General features: G+C 32.7%; 2 protein-coding genes across 2 annotated transcripts in view; both read right to left on the bottom strand.

Annotated features, from left to right (window-relative positions):
- Positions 1–7841, bottom strand: part of LOC133203745 (metalloproteinase inhibitor 1-like) — a 42482-nt gene extending 34641 nt beyond the window's left edge. Inside the window, exons 1-4 of the mRNA XM_061339526.1 lie at positions 7670–7841; positions 7349–7431; positions 7119–7227; positions 6017–6144 (exon numbers count right to left, since the gene is read on the bottom strand). Coding sequence (XP_061195510.1) covers positions 6038–6144; positions 7119–7227; positions 7349–7431; positions 7670–7790 — 420 coding nt within the window. The 5' untranslated portion in view covers positions 7791–7841 and the 3' untranslated portion in view covers positions 6017–6037. The remainder of the gene's footprint in view (positions 1–6016; positions 6145–7118; positions 7228–7348; positions 7432–7669) is intronic.
- A 731-nt stretch (positions 7842–8572) lies between these two features.
- On the bottom strand, positions 8573–12513 carry LOC133203740 (metalloproteinase inhibitor 3-like). The gene is made up of 5 exons (XM_061339522.1): positions 12351–12513; positions 12049–12131; positions 11842–11950; positions 9123–9250; positions 8573–8764 (listed from the first exon to the last, which is right to left on the bottom strand). The coding sequence occupies exons 1-5, from the start codon at positions 12469–12471 to the stop codon at positions 8627–8629; spliced, it is 579 nt and encodes a 192-aa protein (XP_061195506.1). The 5' UTR covers positions 12472–12513; the 3' UTR covers positions 8573–8626.
- Between the last annotated feature and the right edge of the window lie 6274 nt (positions 12514–18787).

The raw sequence follows: 18787 nt of genomic DNA, 5'->3' as shown, positions 1-18787 counted from the left end.
GAAGAAATAGTCTATGTATATTTATAGGAATTACAGGATAAAGTCTTCAATTGGAAATAAGGTGGAATACAAGACTGGACCATTTTTTGTGATTAAGAATATTACTTATATTAACTACGTCAATTCCTATGTTGGCATATTGAAGTTTAATAGAAAAAACGGGTAGATTCAGCTGTATTTTCTTCCGTAAAACATGGCGGTTTAAAAAGCCTATGATTTGCAATATCCATAACCACAGATCCGAGCCTGTATTCTGGTGTCGAGAAATCCAAATATGGGATTTCCTTAACTTTTACAAATAGACTTTTCAAAACTTTCAAAGGGACAGGGTAAAGTTTGGTGCGAATATGTTTAAGGCCTTAATGTTTATTTACATAAAGTAGTAGTGAATCAAAGGAGACATCGTGTATGATAAGTTTATTGTAAGACCGATGTCCATGACTACGCTTACGTCTCTTTGTTCTTTGTACTGTTAAAAAGTCCCATCACATTCACATTGCTACACTGTCGGCTTGAAAGACTATTGACATTGTCATTGCTACCATATGGAAAGGCCTTGCCTAGTTTTCTAATCCAGTATTCCTCTCGTAGTCTACGGAAAGGTGTACTCAGTGATGGGCAATTGGTATGATGCTAAATCTTCTCTAGAATTCTAACTTTCATTTCATATCAACTTCAGAGTACTTGTGTGTACACTAAGAGTAGTTTTCAGCGAAGTCATTTTGCTGATGACCAATCACAAGATGTTAAAATTTTCGAGTTCCGTTTTTTATCTAAGAAACAATTGTCTATGATATCAAAAAGTCTAGATTTTAATTTATCGTGAGGAATTGTTGTATAAAGTGTAGAAAAGTCGTAAGTTTAGATGTTATAGACTTTGAAAAATTTGATGATTTTAAAGTTTCTAAAAGTTCTTTCGATTTTTTTTGGGATCCACATCTGATTTACAACACTTCTAGAATTAGCTGTAGCACAGTACGTCTGAAGTTTCTCCTTTACAGCAGTTGAAATTTTTGTAAGGAGTAAAGATAAGGACTTGGTAGAGCATTTGCTGGACCCAGCAATGTGTCTTTGTTTGTAAGGATTTTTATAAAGTCAAGGAATCCAGTACAGATAGGGTAGATCGAACTTGGTTGAGTGGTATATTAAAAGTATTAAACAATTTATATTAGATAAATACATAGAATAGTATCTATTACTGCTTTAAGGTTATTATTGTTATTCATGTTGGTATAATTTTAGACCCATTCTGAAAATGTTAGCTCAACATAATAGGGTTAAGAAATAAAAGCAACAGAAGCGACCAAAAAAGATCCAAGACCCGGCGTTAAGTGCAGTCATCCTTTATTTATAAAGGGCAATATAAAAAGAACGCTGTTTAATAAGATCTACATCTTAATAAGCACTAGTGAAATTTCTTTTTTATATTCATTTTACCCTAATGCAGTTTCATGATAGCGGCTTGTGTTTTAATATTTCTTTGAAATATTGTTAATGTTGTTGCTATACTCATGTGAGGATATTAATATCATTTTGAAAAGGAAAAATAAATTATAAAGGGTATAGCTATAGCTCTTATGTTGCAAAGAAAGAATTTGTTAAGGTCTCCGACAAAACAGGTTCCCCAGTTCTGATGTAGGAATCTCATCCCAAGCCCGTGTGAATGCACATGCGTTTGTTCTTAGCCTGAATTCATCTGTAAAACCTACAAAAGAGCATTACTCTTTCCATGTAATATGCAGTTCACTATATCTCCCCTTATTATTTTACTGCCTTAAGAAAACAAATACGCGTAAAACAAAAGAAATAAGATATTTTTTACAACATTAATGAAAATTGATGCTGAGAAACAACATTAGTAGTTACCGGATATGACGTATGCTTGCCTTGGTCTGAGGCGCAAGCCACAAAGTGATCCCTCTACATAAGCCCTTAATTGAACTGTCCTTAGAAAAAATCCTGGCGCCTGTAGTAAATTGTAATAAAGGCTAGAGTATTAAAATTCATGATTTGCAGAAATATCTGTAAAATACATAAAAGTACCATAGTTTAATATAGATAATTGAAATCAAGCAGGACCGTAGTTGATAGTGTCATTAATTTTTTTCTCAATATTATTGAGTTAATTTAATATTTTCATATATTCACTCAAAATGAAACTGTTTCACATTTAAAAAATTAAAATTCTTATTTTTTTTCTCATTGTCAAAGGAGAAATTGTTGTTTAACTTTATTACGATCATCTTTTTGTTTAAAATCTGCTACATTTTTAAAATAAACTGTGATCCTTTAATAATATTTTTTGCATAAGTTTTTTCCAGGCATGGGAATAGTGTCCTCTTTGAACATTACCACGTCCGAGAAAACAGAATTCGAATAATGTAAATAGATACAAGTTAAAATGATAAAATTAAAATTCTTAAGATTTCTAAAAAAGAAATCAGACACCTTATAAACATGGAATACTCGAACAGTGTATATGATTTCATCATCTGGCGGTGATCCGATCATGCGTTCTCCTGACACAAATCCTAGAATGGCTAAAATGATATTAATAGAACATTTGTCAAGCATCCGTTACTTTGAAATGACAGAAACGTTATCATTTACGAAAAAAGAAAGATAGTAAATGATTTAATCTCAGAAATTCCTAATTTTCATTTTCCCCCCCTTCATAATGCAATCTGTGCCTGTAATAAGTAATATATTTCTCTTGCTGCACTGGCCTTGTAACACGTTTGATGTCCTTGATTGTCTAATGTTTTGTAAAATTGTTGAGACTTAATTCATTGGATTAATGTAATATTATAAAAATAATATGCCAAAGTTAAGACTTACAATATTCTGAATCACATCCGTTTGTTAGTACACTCAAACAGGTGCAGGTGTAAACCACTCCAATATTGGATGCAAATATACACAAAACTATCCAGGTTTTCATTGCTGTGCAGACAACTCCGTTTAAGGGTTTTTCTCTAATTTCTTACAAAATGATAACCCAGCCGGGGAAAGTAATTCTATTTTTCTGTTAGCCTGTGTTAAGTATTTGATATTATTTCTGCTGTTGAGTATTTAGTTCAAATTTTGTGATTAAAGGTCAATCAATGAGGAATGATTTAGAAGAATAAACAAGAAATTTGAATTCAGGAAACACTTTCATCAGAAGAAAGCATGACATTCATAAAGATCTTATCATTAATTTATACAGGAACAAGTAAGTTTAACATTTGTGAAACAACTAATACTACAATTCGTGGAGCAGTGTTTTTCGTCCAAAAATGATATTTTCTGATTAAAAATTTTTTTGACCGAATTGTTAATGCAGAGTGTTATCGCAATCCAAAAGTTTGTCTTTCATGAAATGTTGAAACATGTGTAATGTAGGGGAAACTTTATTAAATAGACGGAAATGTATTCCTGTATACACTATTCATTGCGGTCTGTACATAACTGGACATCCCGTACAATTGCATTTTTTTTTCATTTTAAGGCTTCTAAAATAATAAGTTTGCATGACGCAAATAATGTTTCTTCATAGTTTTATTTACTGTTCATCTTGTCAGAAAAAATATGTATAATAGAGGGGAGTATAGAGAAAGAAAAAAAAATCTGTATGTGTATTCTGTCTTAAGAAAAAAAAAAACATTTAAGAATTATAGGTAAGCCACAAATTAAAGGATTAAAAATACTTTTGAAGGGGAAAAAAAATAAGATAATGCAGCATTATAGTAGTATATAAGGTTGACACGAAATAGATGTGAATATAAGGTCTGACGACACGTTCCTCAAATATCTGATTTGTTTCTCCTTGTAATGTATAAGAAATATTCATAATATTAATATTATCTTGTAATTTCTAAACTGTTTTCAAAATGTCTTTAAAAATAAATACAAGAATTGTGATATTGACAATTCAAGTGATTTCAAAAAGGATTACATAGGAAACACCACCCTCTGGTATCTAGCACAAATGCTAAGGTACCTCAATTTTTCTTAAGAAACTTGTTAAAGTAGCAATACTTCAATGACATTTTTTTAAAGAAATTATATATTACTGAGGAACGTATCATCTGACTAAAAAAGAGCTATGTTTTCATTACAATGTAACTAGTAAGCAAAAAAGAGCATTAGAGTAAATAGAAAAGAAAACATATTTACACAAAACCAAACAAAAAACCATTTCTTTTACACGAGAAACAGCTGTATTTTAATAATTTGACCTGAAAGACAGGTCTTGCTTTGTCATGGATTCCAGAACTTCTGTATTATAATAAATAATTATAAACGGAAACACAAATTTGCGCGTCAAGCATTCACTGAAAAGAATTGAATTAAGGCTGGTCCTTACTTTACATTTTTCTTGCTTAATGTAATGCTTTCTTTCTTGTAATCACTACAGTAACATTTTTAGAAATTTAATTATTCCAGAACTTACATGTCATGACAAGTTACTTTTCTTTCATTCTCATCTTATTCCTTCATCACTAGTGTTCAACCAAAATCAAAAGTCGGCGGTTCTCAATATTGGGCAATTTAACTTTCAAATCTTTATATTTATCAAATATTAAAAGGATGCTGTAGTTCCTCATTGGTAGTATTAATGAAGTCTTCGGAGACCAGGTCTTCTAATACACTTTTAGACTACGATCAGCACTAATAATGCTTGAAATGCTTGAACTTGAAATAAAAGACTCCACTCAGTCTGCCACTTCTGTTCATATTTGTTGTACTGACTATCGACGATAGGAACCAACGAACAACTTAATTGTATGATAAACGAGATGATTTCAGCTTTTCCATCCGAAATATTTTATGCAGTAATATTATACTATCACCTGCATACTTGCTTTACGTCTTCCAACAGATTCGGCACCTAAGGAAATGATCTGAAAACGATGAATTTTTAAACCGGTGCAGACTACTGAAAAATAAGTTGTTGTAACGGGGAAAACAACTTTGAAGTCACAATTTTGTAAATTCTAATGTCGTTATGATTTTGTTTTGATATAATCTATCGGTGGGTCATATTTTATATTTTTGCTTGTAGTTTGTCATACTGGACTCTATTTAAATCACCAGTAATTACTTATCTAGTGGAAATATATTTGAAGAAGAGGAAGAGCAAAACCATTGTTGTGGATTTTCAATTCCAGGCAGTGTAAGGTAATTTTATAATTAAAAAGGTTCGAAGCAATAGTTTGGAAATATAGCAGGGTGTAGACGTTAACTTGAAATATGGTGGAAAACAATGCTGAACTTCTTTATTATTATGATTGTTGCTTATGTTTATCACCATCTACATCTTCGTTGGCAAATCTACGTTTAAGAAACCAACAGGTTGAAGTAGAATTTATTAACTTTTGGCACATATGTTGGCTTACAGAGCCAGTGCTGGGCAGAACAAAATTACAATTAGCATCAGGCTGAATTGTTATTGTTTAATTTATTACAAAAGCATACATATATACTTTTTTTTTTAACAAGAATTCGGTGTCCATGTACAGGTTAAACCAGAATTTCTACACAACGCATTTCTGTGATAGCAGTCTGAGTTGTTGTATGGAGCAAGACATCCTTGTCCTACCTCGCACACATTATGAGGGCATTCCCGTATCTACAAAGACGAACAGTTAATTCAAATTCACTTTGAAAATAATCCTCAGTGAAAGATTACTAATTTATCTTCTTTTTAAATTTCATTTCGTTTTGTTAGAAAAAGAATTTAATGAACCTACTAGAATGCGTTAGCGTTTAGCGTTATCAGAGAGCGTTATCAGAGATTTTGTAATCTGGAAGTTGTAGGAAGCTTAACAAAAATTGTGAACAAACATTGGTCAAACTCATAATCGTATAGACAACACAAAACGATGACAGGAAAAAAACGGACCCCTTGAAACATTGAACCGAGAAGTAAAGATACCCTGTCTACCAGTCAAATCCACCGTAAGCTCTCTGTCTTACTCAGGCAAAAGGGGAGGACATCAATAGTAATAATCTGAATAATTACAAAACATACCCCACAGTTACAATTATTTTGCTAGTCCATGTTATTCAAGGCAGATAGCTGAAATGGAGTCATATCCTGGACTTTGCGATTCAAGGAACAGCTACTGGCTCTGAGTGTCCCATCGCTATCTCTAGATCCTGGTCATTAGAATTAACAGGAATATATAAACAATTATGTTGATATATGTTTTAGGTGATTATCTTCATTGTCTCTAACATTAAAACAAATATATAACCACCCAAATACATAGTCATTTTGAAACGCATGCGCAAGCTTATTGTTGAGATAAAGTGTCTTCTACCAATCTGTTTTTACAGGAGATAGATAATTCCAATTAAATGTACTGTGTTATCTAAATCTACGAATACTAGACTGAAAGAGCAATGTTTTAAAAATACGTTTGATAATTGTTTTGAATGTATTTTAATAAAGAAAAAGTAGTAAGGGGCGGTTTATGTAACAATTGCAAGATTAGTTTTATCGATTTTCGATTAACTATATTGTCATCTTTACCGCCGAAATATGGCTGAAATATTGCCGACTCGGAGTAAAACAACAATAATCAATCAATATGACTTGCGGATATATCAAACAGGATGTGAGCGTGCGATTTTAATCTTCAACAAAAGTAGTTTAACATATCTCTTATTTTAGTAAACTTTGACCAAAGCTTTGAGATAAGTGCATAACATGACAAAAAATATATTTATTATTTTCGTCTCAATTTTGATTCCAATGCTAGTATTTCATTTTAGAATATTACAGAGGTACCAAAGTTCGAGCAAATGTTTTAAGAATAGATTAATTTCTGTACTTTTTGCTTTTAGACAAAAATCCATCACACAGATTGCCTAAAGTAGCTCTTTTCCAAGTAATAATTTTTGTGTTGGTATTGTTCACTCACTGCATTTGTCTCGAGAATAAACGGCTATATTTATTTTTAGCAAAGGTGCAATGCTCGAATTAAACATTTATAATAGCGAAGTACAATTCTAAATGCCCTAATAGAAATTTCCTAAATAAATGTTATACAGTCTCACATAATCCTTTTACATCTTGCATAAATGTTTTTGACCAACGCTGTTAAATAATAATTTGTATATATACTCACCCGCTATAACATAGGTCGTTTTCTTCTGGAACGTTACACCGCAGGCTGCTGACGAGGACGCAGTTTTTATCCACACCTCGGAATTAGGTATCGGAGGAGCATAACCACTCTTAGATTTAACGAGAAAGCATTTAGATTACCAATTACTTCCATTTGACATGTAGTCAAAAGTGATCTCGAAATGTTGATGATTCATAATACAATAACATGTTTTCTTTGGAAAAGTATACCTTGAAATTTTGTAGGACTTTCACTCTATACCTCTTGTACCATGAACTGACTGGACTTTCGTACAAAATCTGCGCCTTTATTGCTGACCAAAAATATACCGGAAGAAATAGGTATGTCATAAAAGAAATTCTTGAATTTTGATGTTTGGCATCCAATTCAGGTTTCTTTATCTTAGTTGTTTTTTTTTTCAATATGTGTTCTAAAATCTACTTCTCTTTATTTTTACAAAAAATTGATGTTGGAAACTAACAGAGAAAAAATCGTTACGAAATAAAGACATATAAAAGTAAGATTGATGGTTAAGAAAATAACATCTTTACCATAGTCTGATTGGCAGATAATGGTCTGTGGATGTCGAACAGCACATTTACAGGCTTCAGAAATTCCAAATACAGAAATCACAAGATATACACAAAACAGAGCGACGTTCATTCTTCCCATTAAATGTAAACAATCTCGCGACAATGTTTAAGGACACGTTTTAATCACACTAGCGTGCAACAGGTGTCGGTGGTGGATGTAGCACTGATTGAGAAACCTATTTAACTATTACGGTGTAATGCACTGCGTGTTATGCACGTGGCAAAACTTTATGACTGATGTTGTTTATTAATATATTTTTTTTAAAATAATGTATCAAGTTGACCACGAATCCCCCAAAGAATAACTACTGTTGTAAACAGGCAGATGTCACCAAAATATTTCTGACTCAGACTCATGTTATTTATCACTGTTAAATCTAATAGATAAAACATCAACCGACTTATTAGCTCTGTTTATCGTACGTTTAGTAGAGTGATACGTACTAAATCAGAGTTGTCTTTCTTCACTTTGATTTGGTTCTAGATAATTGCCATGTCACCTCTTAATAAAGGACACCGATCTATGACGTCGATGAATTAAACAAAATTTCCAAACACTTTTTTTTTAAAATTTTAAGTAAGCGTTTCGCAGAATTAATTAACAACACTCCTGATTGTTCCTGTTTAATCTTTAACAGTCAAATAGCAAAAAAGTAAAGGTTTCAATGTAGGATTATTCTTATTTATCCTATAGAAATACAGCTTAAGTAAGTTTTGGTCAGTTAGACTGTGTGTTATCCTCAAAGAAGCTCAAAAAAAAAAAGCCAGACAAATATACAGAAGGTATGAATAGTACCTGCTTTAGGATAGATAGATAGATAGATAGATAGATAGATAGGTAGATAGAATTTACCATTCGAATTTAGGTGATTTATTTAAGTTTATTTATTTCAGAATTATGCAGAAAGACTTTGTTTAACAAGCATTTGGAGTCCATGAACAGGTTGAACCAGATCTTCTGCACAATGCAGTTCTGTGGTAGCAGTCTGAATTGTTATAAGGAGAAAGACAGCCCTGCCCAGCCTCGCACACATTATGAGGACATTCCCGTATCTACAACGAAAAACATGTACTGTTTATAACCAGATAACCAGAAAAATATAGTTTTCAGACACATACATGTTGGATAAAGATTGTATTGTCCTGAATGTTAATGTAATCAAATGTTTTGTAAATATGATGATGTTTTAATCAACGGTTTGAAGAAAAAGTGATCCATTTCTTAATTTGTATAAAAAAATACAAATCGGAAACAGGGCAAAACACGGACACTTGGTTACTTCAGCACTGTGTAAGCGTAACCATCCACTGTCGACCGTTCAGATCTAGAGCGAGCCCTTGGAATTTATGAGACTAAGGAGATCATGGGGAGTATATAAATTGTAAATTTGTGAAATATTAGGTAACATACCTCGCAGTTGCAATTATTTTGATAACCCATCTTATTCAAGGCAAATAGTTGAAATGTAGTCATATCCTGGACTTTGCGATTCAAGGAGCAGCTATTGGCTCTGAGTGTCCCATCTCTATCTCTAGATCCTGACCATAAAAAAGGAATATATGAACAATTATGGCGATTTATGTTTGGGTGAACAACATCTTTGTGTCTGCACCTAAATACGATTCTCACAAACAAATGTATAACCAACTTACTCACATACAGGTAATTGCCGATACCTCGAAGTCCGCGGGACCGCGGAAAAAATTCTCGAGATCAAGCGTCCGGAATTTTCCGGGTTAGATGACAGGTTATTCTTATTCATTTCCAGCCGATATGAATCTTACATACGTGCTTTATCTATGATACTCCTTTGTATTTTCCAGAGAATACTTACCTGAATGTTTTTCTGTTTACTAAATAAAGCAATCAAACTTATAATGTCATAATATTTATTTATTCTATATGTAAGACGAACACGATATTACACATTCCTTACATTAAAACGTCATGTACTACTATTATAGTGTAGTAGTATAGAATATTTGTATCTGTTAGTATCATGTATCGAACATAAATCTGTAAGTAACGACTGCAATAGTCGTTATATTGACATTGATGCTGTTATGCATAGTTTCTGCATTTCTATTATTCATTAAACTTTGACACTGACTCAAAATTAGCCTCTCCTCTCTTAATCATTTTCCACTTTTCACCGTCCCTAACAAAAAAATTCTATAGTAAACTATAGTTAACTATAGTTTACTACAGTTAACTATAGTATATTAAAGTTCCAAAGTTTTCACTATAGTAAATCAAAGTTCCAAAGTTTTTACTTTGGTACTATAATTAACTATAGTAAACTATAGTTAGCTATAGTTTACTACAGTATTTTTTGTTAGGGGTGCCTCCAAATTATTTTAGGGCAATCTATGTGAAATATTTTACGAGCAAACAGGCAACAATATGATGAATTCTCAATCAATTATCACTGCGGCACGAATGTCACCTGAGTAGACATCCGCTCCTCGGGCCAAGCATCTAACCCTGGAGCCATTCAAATGTCCGGGTATAGGTGTTACTTAGGTAACACTTGCGTACGCATAACCACTTCGAGGTTTCAAGGTAACTTGCAATAGGTTATGTACAGTGGGACTGCATTTTGACTTCGAAGGATAACGGGTTTCGAAATTTTGAGAAATCCAAAGTAAATTTGCCTAGTTATGTAGGGGGAAATGGGGACCGAAGACTTCAAGCAATCAAAAACTTCGAGAGATCAAAGCTCGAGCCATCAAGAGTTACCTGTACAAAGTAAAGCTAAGACACATTCGCAAGTATACTGAGAAGATACTGCATCCCCTACCAATTTATTTTTTCAGGAGGGTGATAATCCACCAGAAAAACCTAGTATATTATCTAAAGCTACTGTTATTCGACCGAAGGAGTAATTTGATGATCTTTAAAACGTTTTAAAATACGTTTCCAAATAGGTTTGAATATACTAGTACATTTCAACCCGATTATAATCTATTCAAAACAAGCTAATCAAAAAGTGTCTTATTTCAAACAGCATTTTTGACCAAAGCTTAGTGGTAAGTACACAATGTGACAAAAAGATTATTCATTTATTTTGTCTCAATTCTGATACCAAAATTAATATCATGTTAAAATATTACAGACGCAAAAGTTGAACAGCAGTTTGAAGAATTATATATATATATATATATATATATATATATATATATATATATATATATATATATATATATATAACTATATATAACTATATATATATATATATATATATATATATATATATATATATATATATATATAGAAAGCACAGAGAAGGATACCCACTTCCGCCTCAGCCCGGGGTTGAACTCTCGACCTACGGAATCTGTCTCCTAGCAGTACAGGAACAGCGCGCTAGACCGCTCGGCTATCTTGGCAAGTCATGTTAGTTATGTTAGTTTAAGAGTTGTTGTAAAATGGGCTTTATATATAAAAAAAAATTAATTTCATTACAACGTGTTATGGTAACGATCCTCTGATAAAACTAATGTCTAAATAACTGTATCTCACTTCCATTCTCAATGACCGTGTAGTGTAGGACAGCGCCGCGAGAATTCCATCGGTATCGAAAGCAAGTTTTTTGACTTGCCTAGATAGCCGAGCGGTCTAGCGCGCTGTTCCTGTACTGCTAGGAGACAGATTCCGTAGGTCGAGAGTTCAACCCAGGGCTGGGGCGGAAGTGGGTATCCTTATAAAAGTGAATTTCTCTGTGCTTTCTATATATATATATATATATATATATATATATATATATATATATATATATATATATATATATATATATATATATATATATTGTTTATATGTAAAAATGCCTAGCAAAATTGCCCAGCAAAAATCTTTTATTGGCCCTTTTCCCAACCATAATTTGTGTTAGTATTTATCAGGTTCTGCATTTGTCACAAGAATAAACGGCTGGATAGATTTTATTAACAAAATGCCATTGGTTTCCGCAAAAATTCAAGGCTTAAATTCAACATTTGTGAAAACAGAGTAATTTATATACGTCCTTGTAGATATTTCCTAAAGATATAATAATGCAGTCTCACACAATCTTCTTAAAAATTACATAAGTTATTTTTACTTATGCTGAAAAATAATTTGTAAATATATTTACCTGCTATAACGTAAGTACTTTTCTTCTGGAATCTTACACCACAGGCCGCCGACGATGACGCAGTTTTTATCCATACTCGGGAATTCCGTCTCGATGGGGCATAACCACTCTTTAAATAAATGAGAAAGAACTTGTATTGCCAATTACTTCCATTGTAGTCAAAATTGATGTTGAAATTTTAACGTTTTTCTTCTAGCAATAGTATACCTTGAAATTTTGTAGGACTTTCACTCTATATCTCGTGTATAATGTATCGACTGGATCCTCGTACAAAATCTTAGCCTTTATTGCTGCACAAAAATAGACCGAAAGAAATATATGTCATTAAAAAATAAAAACCGTATTTAGATGAATGAAATTGAACTCAAATCTCTTAAATTTATTTCTCTATTGGTATATGTTCTAAATCTCATTAATTGCATACTAAAACATTTGTATGGAAAACTTGCGGAGAAACGCTATTCAGTTATATTCAGTTATATTGAAACGTAAAATTATATAATTTATACCAAAGTCTGATCGGCAGATAATGGTCTGTGGATGTCGAACAGCACATTTACAGGCTTCAGAAATTCCAAATACAGAAATCACAAAATATACACAAAACAGAGCGACTTTCATTCTTCCCATTTAATGTAATCAACACTCGCGACAATGTTTAAGGACACGTTTTAATCACACTAGCCTGCAACAGGTGTAGGTGGTAAGTGTAGCACTGATTGAGAAACCTATTTAAGTATTACGATGTAAATGCACTGCGTGTTATGCACGTGGCAAAACTTTATGATTGATGTTGTTTATTATTTTTTTTTTAAATAATGTATCAAGTTGACCACGAATCCCCCAAAGGATAACTACTGTTGTAAGATGTCAACAAAATATATCTGACTTTGACTCATGTAATTTATCACTGTTAAATCTAATAGATAAAACATCAACCGACTTCTTAACTCTGTTTATTTTACGTTTAGTAGAGTAATACGTACTAATTCTGAGGTTTTTTTTCTTTACTTTGATTTAATTCTAGATAATTGCCTTGTCACCTCTTAATAAAGGACACCGATCTTTGACGTCGATGATATAAACAAAATTTCCAAACACTTTTTTTTAATTTCAAGTAAGCGTTTCGCAGAATTAATTAGTTCCTGTTTAATTTTTAACAGTCATATAGCAAAGAAGTGAAGGTTTCAATGTATGATTATTTTTATTTATCCTATAGAAATACAGTTTAAGTACGTTTTGGTCAGTTAGACTGTGTGTTATCCTCACCTTTTTCATCAGGGAAAGATCAGTTCAATTTGGGGCTAAGGTTGATAATTACATTAGGAATATGATTTGGAATAATTTATAAGGGATTTGGGGGGAAAATAGGGGAGTGTAAATAACGTAGTTGTAAAGTACAGTTTTGTTAAGATTTAAATACGTTTATGGTTACTTAATTATAGGTTTTGATTAGTTTTAATGATTTTTGTTAAGTTTAGGGCTAAGAATGCTAATTCATTCACAGTGCTTGTTTATGTTCGTGCATATAATTGGAAAAATGCAAATGACTGAGTGTATCATAATATATAATTAGATCTTTATATATTCTATAAATTGAAAAAATTGTTTTATATAGATTTTACCTTAAATAATTGGTTTAAAATCTCAAATCTCTGACTTTTGTAAGTGCAAAGACACTTTGCTAAACTCCATGTATTAGAAAAGAGAAGTAACTCTCATTTTTGTGAAAAAAACATTGCAAAAATAATGAAATATATAGAATTTTTCTGAAAATACATGTAAGAAACTATAGTTTTAAACTAAATTATATTTTGCGTAATCATTGTAGTGATATATTTTCTATATACATGTACGTATGCAGGAGTTAAAGCAGTACATTTCTTTCGAATAATTTCTGTGAGTTAGAAATTCAAATTTTGTTGAAATGAATTGTCACATTCCTTTCCGAAGTGAGATAAGAAATGGTTAAATAAGCTGGGATCATTTAGAAAGCTTTCATAAGAACTACGTAGCCAGAACTCTTGATAAACAATATTTCTTTTAAAATTCCTGGTTCAAATACATGTACATACGTTTGTGTGTAAATATAAGGACTAATTTAATATTTTGTGTAATACTATCATTAGTATTACTGAAAACAAAAGAATCACTAGTATATATTGTTTTGATGATGAGTTATTTTGTACGGTAAATATATACATTGTATCACAGTATAGGAAAGGAAAGTTACGACAAATTCTGATACTAATAATATTATGTTTGCATGGAAATTTTAATCGTTTAGATGAATCAGGATTTTGCTTTCGGTACAATATAAGGTCTGCTGGATGACTTGACTCTGTGAGTGATTTAAATTTATCAGTTGATCCAAGTTTGTTCAAATCTCTTAGCTTCCCCTGTATGTCTAGAAATTTCCTTTATATTTCTTCTTTCATCTCTCTCAGACTCTTGCAAGGCTTCTTTCAGAATGGTGCTGATATGATTGATAAATTCCTGAGCTTGTTTCTTCATTTTCTTTCGTATGTCCTCATGGCAGTTCTTTATTTCTCTTTTCTCCTTTCTGAAATCTTTCATTCTATGAATAATCTCAGACTTATATTGTCCCTTCATTTTAGACAATTTGTCTTCGGTTTCACATTTTTTTTTCCTCGTAAAGATTTTGTATTTTTCCGATGGTGTGTTCGTTGTGTACTTCCTGAATGCACGTAATACAGACAGGGACTTTGCAATTTTTACAACAAGCTTCGTACGTTATGGATTAGTGGACTTCACACATTTTGACCTGATTGGTCGGATGAAGTCTCTCGGATAAACGGATGATGTGTCCGGAGGGAACTTTGCTTTTATGATGGAAGACTTTACAGCGAGGGCATAGTTCATCTCCACACGGAACACAAGTGGTAGACAGCAGGTCCTCACAGTCACGTCTTGGAAGAAGAAAGTGTGACAGACGGACCGACGGACAAGGGTTACAACAATATACCTAAATTTTCTTTAGATTGATTGTTATTGTTTTACGCCGAGTCGGCAATATTTCAGGCATATTTCAGCGACGAACTTTCTTTAGAAAGTGCGGGTATAATTAACATACGTATTAAAAATCACCCGGTTGGTTCATATCTTTCTGTGATTATCACTTGCAGTTCGTTTCAAGTTATCGAACTTAACAAGAAGATATCCCCAGCTATTTTTCTGTAGTTTCTATGTGTAGTTGTTACAAGCAGAGTAGTGTAGTTTATTAAAATGTATTTAACTTACTTAGAAACCATCCCAGGCATGTTTATATTGTTCTATGGTGCCCTTGTATAGCTGACAAAAAGTTATCAAGCTATCCCAGAAACAAACCCTAAGCTATTTCCTGTGTATCTGTAGTTACCATGAGTACCTGCAGTTGACACACTCATGATACAGATACCTAATATCTAAGGTATACGTGTTTGTAGCTACATAATCCAGATTTCCAGTAACGACGATCTGATCCACATTGATTCCGTATCTAGACCGAAACTTCATAAAAATCCTTACAAACAAAGATACATAGCGGGTTCCAGTAAATGTTCTACCAAGCCTCTTCCTTTACTCCTCACTAAGATATTAACAGTAGTGAAGGGGAAACTTCAAGAGTACTGTGCAACAATATATTCGAGAAGTGGTGTAAATCAGATGTGGATACTTAAAAATTCCAAGGAACTTTTGGAAAATTTGAAATCCCAAGATTTTACCAAAATCAACAGCTTATATACTTACGACTTTTCAACTTTATACACAACCATTCCCCACGATCAATTAAAATCCCGGCTTTTTATATCATTGACAGCTGCTTTTTCAATAAAAATGGAACTCGTAAATTTACTTACCTTGGCATTGGTCATTTGCAAAATTATTTTGTTAAAAAACATTCTGATTGTACACACAAGTACTCTGAAGTTGACATTAAAAAGATGCTTGAGTTTCTGATTGACAATATCTATGTGGTTTTTGGAGACCAGGTCTACCAACAATCTATTGGAATTCCAATTGGTACTTATTGCGTCCCGTTATTAGCAGATCTTTTTGCATTCATATGAAGCGGAATTTGTCTAAAATCTTATACGTGAAAAGAGGAAAACGCTTGTTGTGGCCTTCAACTCGACATTTAGATATATCGACGACGTATTGTCAATTAACAATTGTTATTTCCATTCTTATGTCGATACGATATATCCCGGTGAACTTGAGATAAAAGATACCACAGAGTCTGACACATCTGTTCATATTTGGATATTTTACTTGAAAAAGACGTTATTGGTAATCTAACAACCAAGCTTTATGATAAACGTGATGACTTTAACTTTTCAATCGTCAACTTCCCTTACTTATGCAGCAATATACCTACATCACCCGCAAACGGGGTTTATACCTCTCAGTTGATTCGATACGCAAGAGCATGCTCTACGTATGTACAATTTCTAAAACGAGGTAAATTATTGACAAACAAGTTGATGAAACAAAAATATCAGCAGTCTCGTTTAAAGTCATCTTTTTGTAAGTTCTATGGTCGATACAATGACCTTGTCAGCAAATACAATTTATCATTGAGTCAAATGCTGACTGACGTTTTTCATACTAATTGTTAGGCCATTATTTGCACAATTGTCGACGGATTTTTCCGTTATTTCCCGATCATGACAAGGAGCACACGGCGGGTGTAACTGGTCGGCAGGGGATGTTCACTCCTCCATGGCACCTGATCCCACCTCTGATGTTTGGAGGTCTGTGTTTGCTCTGCACCTATTATGTGATGTTTAATGAACTTTTGAGCTTTTGAGCTTGAATGCTGTTCGTTATTTCCATATATTTCATTCCAAACTCAGGAATGATTGTATCAAGTACGTAATACTCCGTTTTCGTGGCGCTCACTGTGTACACTACAAAGCCCGGGGGAGCTTCTTCCCTGATGAACACCGTGATACCGGTATTGGTGGGACTGGAGAAGACGGGTTCACCGTCATTGCCGTTATCATGGCAATATTAAGGGGCAGCAAAGACTAAATGATTGATTGGTTGTATGCTGTTTAACGTCCCATTCAAGAAATATTCACTCATATAGAGACGTCATCGTATGCCGGTGAAGAGCTTCTAATTTACACCCATATTCGGCACTCAGGACCATTCAGCAGTGAGGGTTCTCTATCGTACCAACGCCTACCGTGACACGGGACCTCGTTTTTTAAGGTCTCATCCGAATGACCCATGACTTTCACTTCTAGTGCCGGGCGCTTGACGAAGAATTAGTCCTACCTATGTTAACGTCTTAGGTGTGACGCGGCGCGGCGAACGAGATTCGAACCGGGACCACAAAGAGAGCGCCCAACCACTAGGCAAAGACTGTAATTAAAGATAAACATTATGCTTGTTGGCTTGTTATTTAATGTCCCTCTCGAGAATTTTTCACGCATATGGAGACGCCACTACTTGCCGGTTAAGGGGTACAGATGTATACCTATACTCGGCACTTAGGACCATTGAGCAGTGAGAACACTGCAAAAACTTATGTACCAGTTCTCTTTCCTGTGTAAATTACAATCATTAAAAATACAGATCTTTATTTTGTTTTGAGTACAGAAATCAGATGCGAAGGGAAACAAACAATGACTCTAATTTCTCTAAATTGTATATGCAAACGAATGTGACTATTTATAGAAGAGAAATGTATATATTTGTTTTAATTCATTGCTCTATAATTATTCAAAAAATTGGTCCAAATATTGCCTACATACCTGGTTTATAATATCCGTAATTATAACAGTTGGCTTGCCCATAAAGTCTTTAATTTTAGTCATAATTTAAAAAGTAAAAAAAAATCATTTGAAGAAGAAAGAAAGCATTTTTATATCTTTAAAAATTATCTAAATAAAAAAATCAATGACCAGAAGTGATATTTTAAATGTCTTTGCTGATTCATATAAGCACTTATTTTAGCATGACATAAACGAAATAAAAAAAGATTAATTTTGAAGTATTGAAATAAAATAATATAATAATTTAAAAAATAAAATTGGAGTTTAAACAAAGCAAACTAACCCTGGCTGCATGAAAATGAAACAATTTGAACATCTCGCTTATCCATGTTAATAATGCAACCAGAATAAAAAGAATTCTGAATTTATTTACTTAAATTTTACCCCTTCTGAATGATGAATTCCTTCCCTTTTCCTTTAAAAAAAAAATACTTTGGTTTTATAAAAAAAAAATTGCGTTGTTCTACACTTTCCTCGCGTTTAAAAAAAGGTCTCCATATACATGTACGTCTTCAAGCTTAAGGGTGCATGGATCCGAGATAAAAGTATTGATACGGATAAAAAGGTGAAACTGTCTTTTTAATATTTTGATTTTGAATTAAGAATTTATTTTTCATTTCAAGGCTCAAGTTAAGAAAAAAAAATGGAAATGACTATATACCCAGTTATGCTTATTTTTAAGGGAACTGTAAAGGTATTAATAAAACTATATGCACAAAAATACCTGTTAGTTGGAGTGTTTATGATACCCACTATGCTATAATGCGTAGAAAAGGCCGTCCCACTTCTCTGAACAATTTACACTGGTCGGTGTTAGATTTTAGACGTTATGGATATAATCTATATAGAAACAAATTTTATTAGGAGTCCGAGCAGGAATATGAAAACATGCATAATTGTGTTTATTCTGTGAATATTTTAATTTTAAGATCAGTGCTTATTTTTAATCTTTGTTCTATCCAGTGTAAATGATTTTAAACCAATGCTCTTTTCCAGTGCTTTACAAGACCTATCCTGCTTAAAATAAATGTGAAACCTGTAAAATAAATCAGAGAAAACCTGTAAAATAAATCAGAGAAAACCTGTAAAATAAATCACGGAAAACCTGTAAAATAAATCACGGAAAACCTGTAACATAAATCACGGAAAACCTGTAAAATAAA

The sequence above is a fragment of the Saccostrea echinata genome, unplaced genomic scaffold (genome assembly GCF_033153115.1).
Source record: "Saccostrea echinata isolate AGI-Se365-2 ecotype Australia unplaced genomic scaffold, CSIRO_AGI_Sech_v1 ptg000051l, whole genome shotgun sequence".
Classification (NCBI taxonomy): domain Eukaryota; kingdom Metazoa; phylum Mollusca; class Bivalvia; order Ostreida; family Ostreidae; genus Saccostrea; species Saccostrea echinata.
This window is presented reverse-complemented; position numbering and strand designations above follow the sequence as displayed.

Bases quoted from the DNA above. Each gene is read 5' to 3' on its own strand.
- LOC133203740 (XM_061339522.1), bottom strand. From the start codon at position 12,471: ATGGGAAGAATGAAAGTCGCTCTGTTTTGTGTATATTTTGTGATTTCT. The intron at 11,951-12,048 runs GTATACTATTGC...ATTTATTTAAAG, and splicing joins AAGTCCTACAAAATTTCAAG to AGTGGTTATGCCCCATCGAG. The intron at 9,251-11,841 runs GTAAATATATTT...TTTTATGGTCAG, and splicing joins AAGTACTTACGTTATAGCAG to GATCTAGAGATAGAGATGGG.